At 56.4% G+C, this 11330-nt stretch overlaps 1 protein-coding gene across 1 annotated transcript; it reads right to left on the bottom strand.

Annotated features, from left to right (window-relative positions):
• Positions 1 to 1910: 1910 nt before the first annotated feature.
• HTRA2 (HtrA serine peptidase 2) lies at positions 1911 to 11289 on the bottom strand. Its single transcript, XM_037389326.1, has 8 exons — positions 10825 to 11289; positions 8694 to 8898; positions 8431 to 8625; positions 8121 to 8153; positions 7534 to 7642; positions 6628 to 6697; positions 2601 to 2696; positions 1911 to 2292 (listed from the first exon to the last, which is right to left on the bottom strand). The coding sequence occupies exons 1-8, from the start codon at positions 11166 to 11168 to the stop codon at positions 2127 to 2129; spliced, it is 1218 nt and encodes a 405-aa protein (XP_037245223.1). The 5' UTR covers positions 11169 to 11289; the 3' UTR covers positions 1911 to 2126.
• Positions 11290 to 11330: the final 41 nt, after the last annotated feature.

The raw sequence follows: 11330 nt of genomic DNA, 5'->3' as shown, positions 1-11330 counted from the left end.
TCTTCTCTGGGGTGGGACGAGGAGTTTGGCAGGACCAGGAGGCACAATGCAGCTCATTCTGCAGGGCTGGCCAGCATGCTCCAGCTGAAAGTCTGGGAGCTACTCCCCGACATTCCCTGCACCCACCTCCAATACCCACATGGAGCAAGGAAGCTCCCTCCTGCCCACGCAGCCCTGGCTGGGCAAGGACCACCCCACACCAGTAGCCCAGCAGCTGCCTGCACCACCCTGACCCAGTGCTGGGCTGGAGAAAGATGGTACTGGTCCTTCTAGGAGAAGCCTGTGTGGGCAAGAGGAAGGGGCCAGCAGGAGCCCAAGCGTAGCTGCTCTGGCCTGAAGCAGCCTCACAGCACCACACCAGAGGGAACAGACAGGGCCACCCTGGCACAGCAGGGACGTGGTGAAGTGCTGGTTCTCCCACACCAGATGCAACACAATGTTACCGAGCAGAAATCCCACCACAGGGCTGTGACCCACAAGGACTGTAGACTCACTGCAGAGATGTGCTGCCTTGACTGGCATGGAGGGAGCAGAGGTGCTTGGGGCAGAGACCAAGGACATGACAAAAGTGCAAAGGGAGGGACACCTCAGCTCCTGCAGCTCTCACACCTCAGCCATTGGCAGCACAGCTTCAGCCACCTCCGCGTTGCTGAGGGACAGACTGCGCCCGGGGAGGAGAGGGGCAGCCGGTGGCTGTGGTGGGGCAGGCCCTGGCTCCATGCAGTGGAAAGCACTGCGGTCAGCGCTGCCAGAGCAGCTATGTCAGAAACGCTGCCTGGCGTCTCAGCTATTTCCCCTGCGAGCAGCCGGCTGGGGCTTGCCGGGGGAGCAAATTCCTCTGGCGAGGCCAGGGCTGCCTGAAAAGAGGCCTGTTCTCCAGGGCGGGAGGAGCACAGCAGGGAGCAGCAGCTCAGAGCCGCCCTTCGCCACAGCACCCCCAAGGAACTGTGCTTCTTTCAGCTCCTAAAAATAGCAGGCAGGGGTGAGGGCTCGGGAGCCCCGTCACAGGCAGGGCCTGGCTCAACATGCACATTCCTCTTGCTGGAGCTGGGCTGGACACAGCGCCTCAAGGCAGCCTTCACCACAGAGCTGCCTGACTGCTGCAGCCTCTGGCAGGAGCCCGAGCAGAGCAGGGGCTCTTCCAGGAAGGCAAGGAACAGCCAGAGCTGCTCCTTCCCAGAAGGGCCGCCAGGCTCGAGCCCACCAGCTGCAGAGCACAGGGAGGGCCCCAGCTGTCCCCAGGGGCCAGGCTGCTTGTGTGGGAGAGCAGTGCTCCAGCATGGGCAGACACTGGGCTGGGGGAGGGATGCAAGGCACGCATAGCCCCGGCCCCAGCACAGGCTCCCACCTTTGGCCCTCCTGAACATCAGGACCATCGAGACGCTGCCCTGGCCACCTCAAGAGTCCAGCATTGACACCCCTTTCACCACAGCCCAGAAAGCTGCTTCATGGGTGCAGATGCGGATGCAGACTTTAGACCATTTGCAATGCTCCCAGTGAAAGCAATGCGACCAAGATGGACATCTGCCACATCCCTCTGGCCTCGTGGGCACAGCCACAGCAGCAACCACTGCCAAGGACCAGCTCAGACGGCACACCAGGGATCGCCACCCCAGCAAAGCCTGCTCAAGAGCTGCCCCAGGGCCACTCTCACTCGCAGAGGTGGCCACATGAGCCACAGCTTGATGGGTGCCTGTGCGTTACAGATGGAGGAGTCGTGAGTACTGACTCCTGTTGGCAGGACACCCCTACACTCTAACACCGAGGAGGTCCCCTGGAGGCACAGCCAGCTCCTCCCCAACTGGAAGGACTCGTGTGAGGACTGACAGGAGGGGCAGGGCCCCACACAGCCCAGCCTCCCCCTAGGCAACTGTGGATGCCACGGGAAGGAGGGCACATGGCACTGGGGGGTCCCTAGAAAAGTGCTTTATTTGAGTACAGAGGGGAACGGTCACATCACGAGACTACCCAGGCACTGGGCCAGAACCCTCTGCCTGACCCCCTCCAGTCCCTCGCAAGCGCCCCGTCTCTCCCTGTCCAGCGAACAGGCACAGCCCAGTCCTGTGTCCTTGGTTTTCGGGCAGCACTGCCAGCCAGTGCCTGCAGTGGCTTGCACGACAGCACTGCTACTCCGTGACCTCAGGGACAACGCTCACCAGCAAAGTGTCGTAGCCACGCCGCACCAGCAAGGCCAGGCTCTGCTGTGTCCGTACTGCCTCATACACATCCTCTGCACGGCGTGATGCCTGCCCATTGATCTTCAGCACAACATCACCTGCCTTCATCCCTGCCCTGTGGGGAGAATGATGACAGAAGCGCACAGTGGGTGAAGCAGATACTCAGCTTTTTCTATCCAGAAGGAAGGAGAGCCAGGCACTACAGGTTTGGGCTGCTGCACCAGGCGTCCCTCCAGCCACACAGGTACCTTGGCCAACAGGACACCAAGCCTGGGCAAGGGTCACCAGTTGGTTTCTGCTGCAGACTGACAATTGTGGGGCCCAAGCCCTGCTGCTCTGGAGCAAAACACTCCGAGCTAAATACAGCCCATCCTGCAAAGCTGCTCTCTCATGCCACCCCCCAGGGCACAGATGGGCACTTACTGATGGGCTGGGGAGCCAATGATCACCTTGTGGATTAGCACTCCGTAGGAGACATCGGGGAAGCTGGGGTCACGCAGCTTCAGCTCAGCCAGGATGCTGCAGAGTGAACATCAGCATCAGGTAAGTAGCTGGGAGGCAGAGCAGAGCTCCCATCCCACCATGGCTGCACAGGCTTGAAGACCACAGCACAGAACCTCTCTTCCTGTATTCCTGCATACTGCTAAGGGCAAAAAACGAGCTGCAAAGCCCAGGAGCACCAAAACACCACCATCTTCCTGTCAAAAACTAGAGGAAAAAAGTACTAACTGTGCCAGGGAGAGCTGGAAAATACCAAAGCAGTTGCCAACTAGATCACAGCTCCTCGTAATGCATGTCCCCTGTCTGAGCAGCCCCACATCATACCACCCTTCCTGGTATCAGATCTACCCCTCCCCTGCTGCAGTTTCACTTCTCTGCCTTTGGCGGGCAGGACACAACAAAAGCTATGCCCCCTCTTTTTGCCAGATGTGGGTATACCTCTGCTTGACGCGTCTCCCCTACGGAGTCTATAAACAATCCCAGCTCCTCCAATCTTCCTGCAGATCAGGTTTTCCAAACCTAGCTTATATTCTGCACCTCTCACTGCTCCACTTTGGACTCCCTCCAGCTGCTCGTCACCTCTCCCAAAAGCATCCAGGACTGGACACAGTGCTCTGGGTGGATCTCACCAGAGTGGAGGGATCGTGCCTCATGTAAACAGCATTCTTCCCTCAAACAGTGTGCGTGAACTCTGATCCACTGCAGCCCCAGAAATTCTCACGGACTCTGCCCAGTTCCTTGTTCATCAGCCTTGCTCCTCCTGTTCAGTCAGTTATGGCTCCCCACTTCACAATGGTCCCTGCTGAAATCTACTGTACTTTTTCACACATCTTTGCAAGCTGCCATCCCTTCTTGATTTCACAGGATCACACCATGCCTGAGGTTGGAAGGGACCTCCTAAGACCACCTAGCCCAAGCCCCCTGCTCAAACAAGCTCAGCCAGAGCAGGTTGCCCAGGACTCTGTCCAGCCAGGTTTTGAGTATCTCCAAGGCTGGAGATTCTCCGACCTCTCCAGGCAACCTATGCCAGGCTTTGACCACCCTCCTCACAGTAAAAAAGTAATTTCTTGTGTTCAGATGTAATCTTGTGTTTTGGTTTGTGCCTGTTGCCTCTTCTCCTGTCACTGGGCTCTACTGACAGAGCTACTGATGTGGTCTGCACATTTACTAAGTCAAATCTGCTTCTTCGCCTCAGTCGCTGAAACTGAACAATGCATGCCCTTAAGCAGGTCTCTGTACAAGCGCAGTAAATGCATGATTTTAGGCTACACAGCACTAAGTGTGGCTGCACCTGGTTGTAGTGGGTTGTTGACATGGGTTGGCAGGTAAGTCCCTACCCAGTTGCTCAGTCACTCCCCCAGCAGGATAGGGGAAAGAATATGAAGGGCAAAATCAAGAAAACTTGTGGGTCTACATAAAAATAAGTTTAACAGGCAAAGAAAGAAAGGGGGGGCGCGGAAGGGCAAGCGATGCAAAGGCACTCATTGACCACCTCCCACCTGCACACTGATGGCCAGGTCAATCCCCCAGCAATTGGCTACCTTGGAAAAACTCCCCCCAGTTTTACTGCTGGGCACAACGTCATATGGCATGGTCAGTTCAGGTCAGCTGTCCTGGCTGTGTCCTCTCCCAGCCTCCTCCCGAGGGTGCTGAGTGAGAAATAGGGCAGGCCTTGACACATGAGTAAGCGCTGTTCAGCAACAGCTAAAACATCTGTGTGTTACCAACAGATCTGCTCACAGATCTAACACACAGCATCACGTGGACTGCTAGGAAGAAAATGACTCCATCCCAGCCAGACCCAGTCCACAGGTCAGTCAGTTGAGGGGTCCATTTTCCCCATCACCCTATCACCTACAACACCAGCTGCAGGTCAGAGTTCCCCAGATGGCTACAGTCTCCAGCAGTCTGGCTCAAGAAGCTCCTGAGCTGTAATGCTGTATCTTTGCATTTGAAAATCAGGAAGATTTTTCTTCTGTAAAGTTTTCCAGTTGCTCTTTCGAACCCTACAACATCAGCAAGTACTATCACACATTGCATGAAGAACCAACCAACGTTTTGGACACTTTTCTAGTAAAACCCCTGACCAGCAACACACACCAGCAGCAGTTTCACGTAGAACCTGTTCCCAATAATCAGCGTGTCTTTCCTTTGCTGCTCTCAAAGTCCTTTGCTCGGTCCCTACTTACTCCATGCAGTAAAGTGACTGCAGAGGGCTGTGCTAGCCAGGGTCCTCTCTCTTCCCATTGCTTTTTGTGGCCAAGGCGAGGGTGCCTACAAGCTCCACCATAGCTGTTGGCACACCTCTGTTCCCTTCAGGCAGCAGAGCAAAGGCCTGGTGTCTCAGGAAGCTCCTGCCTGCCAGATAATATGTGCAGTAGGGCCAGGATGGCGAGAGCCTTGTACCCAACACGGAGCTTCTCCTTCTTCCTGTGCTACGCCAAGTTTCTGGCCTTTCAAATGAGCATGTTCAGACAGTGTAATCATCCGATTCCAAGGCGAGCAATCTCTTGTTGGGAGATCTTCCCAGCAACTGAGCACAAACAAGCCTTTTGGTCAGATGGTTTCCCAGGACCAGCTGCCAGATTGCTCACTGGCTGCACTGAAGCCAGATACACTTCTGAGGAGCCACGTCCTGAGCATTTCACACTTCTTCCCTGACAGACTTCATCCTGGCCGCCCGTTTGGTGAAGCAGGGGGAGGTTGGGCTCCCACATCCCACAGGTTTTGCCGAACACCAGCACCATCTACTGGGCACGCCAGCAATGCCGGCAGTACTCCCTGAATCTCGGGAGGCACAGAACATTTTGAAACAAGATACCCAAGGAGGCGGTGCAGCCACCACCATCCCTGGAGGTACTGAAAAGACACATAGATGTGGTGCTTAGGGACATAGCTTACTGGTGGGCTTTGCAGTGCTGGGTGAACAGTTGGACTCAATGATCGCAAAGGTCTTTTCCAACCTAAAAAATTCTATGATTCTGTAAAGTGCACACATTAGGAGCATGCTGGACCAGCACTCTCACTTCTGAGAGCAATTCTGTTCAAGGACAGAGTACCTGCTCTGGTTCCTTGGCTCTTGCAGCCACCTTTCAAGAGATTTCAACTGACTCTTGGGGCTCAGCATGCTAGTAGGGTTGGCAGTTGTAGTGTGCTTGGCAGAAACACCTTTCAGGGCTGTGCTCTGCCCTTCCTAGAAATCCTGTGGCTCTTGTGTGTTGCTTGGGTTTGTAGGCTGCCTGCACCTCTGGACACCACAAGCAGTCTCTGGGGTTCCTGCCAGCGCTCTACTAGCTAGCACCATGATGACTTCTCTCCAGAGGCAGCACCCAGCCTTCCTCCTGAAACCCAGAAGCCTCACATCACCCTGCGTTGCAGCCACGCTGTATGTGCCTACACAGCCTCCTCTCCTACCTGTTTACCTCCTACCTCAGTTGACTTTACTGCAAGCAGACTTGCCATTTCTTATTCTGAAAGTCCCATATTCTAGAACTGTTTCTGCACCACAGCAATTCACCTGGTAGGTCCCTCCTCCCAGAGACTACAACCTGCCCAACTGTTTCATCACAACTTCCAGTTGCACGTTGCATTATCTGTTAATTACACCATCTCTCTGGTGGCTTTTCATTCATGCTGTGTTGCAAGGGCTCTTCATCAAACTCCTTCCAGTGACAATTATAGTCTGACCTGTCACTCTGAGGGGTAGGTTCAGGGACTTTTTATCTGCTTACAGATTATGCCACAAGTGCAGAAACCTGCATGCTTCTAATTCTCCTCTGACATAGCCTAGAGTCTAAACACAACACAAAGACATCTGAAAGTGAATGCTTAAGGCATGAAGACAGCCCTCCCTAAAACAAGCACTCCCAGTTAGTTTGGAAGATCCCATCACACAGTCACCATGCCCCAACAACACCAGCCTGTTGGTACCCGACCTTAGAACACATACCTCGGTGTAAGAGTCAGCATCATCACCCCTATGTAACGGCGCTTCGTCTCTGTATTGCCAAACCAAGAGCCTGTTGAAGGAAAGGACATCAAATGACAAGGCTGAAAACAGGCACACACTCAAAATAGTGCTGGGCTGAGCCAGCCGAGTCACAAAGCTCACAAGCCTCAAGGCAGACATCGTGCGGAGCGAGTTGTTCTGATTCCCTACCAACAGCTTAAGTTCCATTTACCCGTTAGAGCTTTACAGGTATGGCATATTTTGCTTTTCTGGTTTAGGCTGTCATTTTTTGAACTGAGGGTATCACTCCACAGTGCCAACACGAGAATCAGAAAGCAAGAGTCTGCATCAAATAAATTATAACAGACACAAAGGACAAAAAGAGGCAATGTTCCACACAAGTAAATTAACTACCTGTCCTTTACAATACAGCTGAATCCCGCATTTGCATTTCCATTAGTACACAAAAGACTAAGTAGCCCCCAGTTTCCAGGTCATCCTTTCCCTTTCTCAATGCCAACAAATGGTCCACTGATTTCCCCATATGTTGAGATCTAATGAAAAGGACAAAAAAAAAAAATAACATCCTCACCTACCCCTGGGGACTTCAGTGCAAGCTACTTAGGACACTTTAAAAGTCTATACCTGCAGCACGCAGGCCAGCATCTTCTTTGTAGTTTGTTAGGCCCCTGTGGGCAGGGAAGCAGCAGCACAGCTTTCCCATGGCAGGGGAGTTTTGTGCCAGATGGAAGAATCTTCTTACTCCCAAAGACTCTTTCTCATGCCCTGCTTGCCCTTGTCTCAGAAACGCCCAAAGCCCAGATGTGCCAGAGCTTCCCTCTTTCATCCTCTTCCTCCTCCTGGCCTACTTCCCCCAATACCCAAGCAGGGAGGCACCCAACTCACTTTTGCGCTGCTCCTCCTTTTGCAGGAACCTCCGTAGCCGGTCTGAGGGGATGGCAAAAGAGATGCCTGATGTCACCTTCATAGTGTTCACCCCAATCACTTCGCCATCCTGCAGGGGAAAGGGCACTGTGCTATCCAGCTTGCATCGTTGCGGAGAGGAGGGGAACTGCTGTGCAAGCCTGGAGTCCTGTCTGTGCGCCCGTCCCTTCCCAGCCTGCTGCTTCTGCAGCCTGCTGGACCCTGCTGAGGCTGGGCAGAGACTGGTCTCATGCAGCCCCTCCCTCTGCCCTGCCAGCATCAGCCATTCCAGCCTCACTAGAGTAGGGCTCAGCTCCACCATGCCAGAGACCCATCGGCTCAAGCTCCCTGAAACAGACGCTGCACAGAGCTTCCCACACTGGGCTGATCCCCTGCTCCTCCTCCTCCTCCTCCTCACAAGGAGCCTGGAGCATACACTGCCCCTCCCTCCCGGCAGCAGTAGCACCCACAGGTGCTCCCACTGAGGGGTACCAAGCCCCTGGGGACACCGATCGAAGAGTACATGGCACACCTCTGCCCTGGCCCGTGAGGGTGCAAGCAGAGCTTACCAAGTTGACGAGGGGGCCCCCGGAGTTCCCAAACTGCAGCAGAGGAAAGAGCAGTAAACAGGCCATGAAAGCAACATCCTCACACAGCAGGACCCGCGGCAGGGAGGCAGAATCCAGAGAACAGGGTCAGGCCGAGAAATGTAGCCAGCGCCCAGGTGACTGGCCAGAATCCCTTCGTCTCCCAGTGCTCTGTGTCCAGCCTCCTCTGACCTCACAGCACCCACAGCCCTTCCCCAGCTCCTTCCTCCCCAAAGAGGGCTGATGGGAGGAGGTGCCACCCCACCCACCCACGACCGCGGGCTCCCCTTACATCAATAGCAGCGTCAGTCTGGATGTACTCCATGTCAGAGGTGGTCAGGCCCAGCTCCCGGCCGCCCCGCTGGGCAGAGCTGACGATGCCGGAGGTGATGGTGTTCTGCAGGGCGAACGGGCTGCCCATGGCCACCACAAACTCTCCCTGTCGCACCTCAGAGGAGCGCCCAAGGGGCAGGGTGGGCAGCGGGTGCTGGAAGGGAAGAGGACAGTGAGCAGATGGGAGGGAACGAAGGGAGTCTCCACAACTGCGATGCACACCTTAGGCTTGATCTTGATGGTAGCGATGTCTGCAACCTGGTCCACGTCTTGCACCACAGCATCATACTGCTCACCGCTGGCCAGCTTCACCCGCACACACCGCCGATTTGCCACCACGTGCGCGTTGGTCACAATGAGCCCATCCGGAGACACCAGGAAACCCGAGCCATTAGAGATGGGCACATCACGGCCCGAAAAGGGATGCCTGCAAGATGGGCACAGGTAAGGGAGAGGTGGGAGGGATCCCGAGGGGACTGGTGAAGACTCAGGAGGGCAGGTGCCAGGCAGACTGGGTGGCCCAGACTGGTAGGCCTGGAAAGAAGCAGGGAATAGTGATGATGTCTGGGCAACAGGATGATGGGGGAAGACTCTTTCACTTCTTCACAAAAAGTCCCCATCTCAAGAGTCAAACACGCATGCAAGAAGAGAACAAGCAGGAAGCATCAGGAGCCCATGCACAGCTGCTAAGGTACAATCCCACTGGGACTACAGAGTTAACAGTGGGAAGCTTACGTGAGTGGAGAGCTGCAGTGGATGGTGCAGTCTGGGAAAGAGCAGCAAGGGGGTAAGTAGCAGGGGTTGTGATCTACACAAAGAAGCAGCCTGAACACACAAAGCCTTGCCTCAGAGCAGGTAAAAACCACTCGGGAGGTGATGCAGGAGGTGATGGGTACATCTTCTTTAGACAGCTGGAGGAAGACTCACAACTGCAGGCCCTGGTCCCCATGGGGGACATCAATCATCCTGACCTCTACAGGAAGGCCTGGTGCTGAGGGGGGCAAGGGACGTAGTGACACAAGACACAGAAAGGTCTGATGCGATTGGTGCCTTTTTGCCTTGTTCTTTGGGCCTCCCAAGTTGCTGTACCCTGAGGCAGTCTGCGGGAATGCAGCATCACACAGATCACTGAAGCCAGCTGGACATGCACAGGTCCATGGATACACATGAGAGGGATGGCTGAGGTCCCTGTGAGTGTTCAAATGTCACAGTGGTAAAGGGGATCTCCTGATGGCTGGAAAAAGGCAAGTCACACCAGCCTAAAAGGCAAGTCACACCAGCCTAAAAGGCTGCCAAGAAAGTGGGTCCTGAAAACTGCAGACCAGCCAGTCTCCACAATCTCTGGGAAAGTTATGGAGCAAATGCTCCCAGAAACCCTTTCCCAGCACAGAGCACACAAGAAGGGGACTGGGGGCTGCCAGCACACACGCACCAATGGCAAATCATGCCTGACCAACCTGGCTGGCTCCTGCAGCCAGATGAGTGGCTCTGCAGGTAACAGGTGAGCAGTGGATATTGTCTACCTTAAGCAGGCTTTCAGCCTTGTCTCCCGTGGTGCCATTAGCCACACAGGTGACATGCGGGCTGATAATCAATAATAAGGTCAACAGAAAATTGGCTGGGCCACCTAGGGGCAAGCCCAGCTGGTGGTCAGCTACTAATACCATGCCTCAGGAGGTGGGAGAAGGGCCAGTACCACTCCATGTCCTTCATGTTCCTAAACCAGAGGATGGGACACCACATGCAAACTCAGCAGACCTGCAGATGACACCACACTGGAGGGAGCAGTCAAGAAGCTGAAGGGCTGAGCTACTGTTCAGAGTGTCTTGACAGGCTGGAGACACAGGATGGCAAGATTATGGAGATCAAAGGTAAATGCAAACCGTGCTCTTAGGATGGCGTAATTGTGTGCCACAGGACAGCCTGGGGCCGCTGCCTGGAAGTCAAGAAGGTGGTGGTGTGGCAGCAGCATGTTCCTGTGGTAAAGGCTGGTGGTGTGCACAGGCAGCGGGGTGAGGGGGCCTGTCTCTCCTGCGACACTTGTAGGATCCTACCCGGATGCCGTGCCTGGTTCAGGCTGCCTGGGATACGCGATAGGGCGGCCGCGGGAGAAGCCAGCAGAGGCCCGGCGGTGGCCTGCACTGTGCAGGCGTCGGAGCAGCTCTGCAGGCAGGGCGGACGGGGGAGCCCTCCCTATGGGGTGCGAAGAGGACGGGGACATACCGTCCTCCTCGGAGCAGAACGAGAAGGGACCAGGACAGGGTCAAGAGGGAAACTTCCCCGTCGGGAAGCGGGCAAGCCGGCTCCGCGGGGGCCGTGGGCCGGGCCGTGCACAGCCGCCCGGTGCCGGTACCTGCCCACGATCTCCACGTAGACCAGCGCGGGCGCCGTCTTCTCCACCACGTCGGCGATGAAGTTGAAGGCGGCGCGGGGCGAGGCGGTCGGCGGGGCGGGCACGGCAGCGCGCAGAGCGGGCAGCGCGGGCCGGCGGCTCTCGCCATCCCGGGCCCACAGCAGCACCAGCACTGCCGTCCCGGCGCCCAGCGCCGCAGCCAAGGCCCGGCCCCCAGCGGAGGGAAGAGGAGGGGAAGGCGGCGGCGGCGGCGGGTGGGGCTCAGCGGCCCCGCACAGCGCCCGGCACCAACGCACCGCGCCCGGCAGCAGCGGTGCCCGCGCCCACCGTGCCAGCGCCGCCATGCTGCTGCGGCGCCCGCCCCCGGGGCACGCTGGGAGATGGCGTCCCGCCACTGGTCCCGCCGCTAGCCGCAGCACGGCCGCCGGCGGCGGAGAGCAGGGTGGCTTGGCGGTGGGAGCAGCTCACCGGGCCCACCAGACCGGCCGACTGCCCCCCCGACTCGC

This window comes from Falco rusticolus, chromosome 1 (assembly GCF_015220075.1).
Source record: "Falco rusticolus isolate bFalRus1 chromosome 1, bFalRus1.pri, whole genome shotgun sequence".
Classification (NCBI taxonomy): domain Eukaryota; kingdom Metazoa; phylum Chordata; class Aves; order Falconiformes; family Falconidae; genus Falco; species Falco rusticolus.
This window is presented reverse-complemented; position numbering and strand designations above follow the sequence as displayed.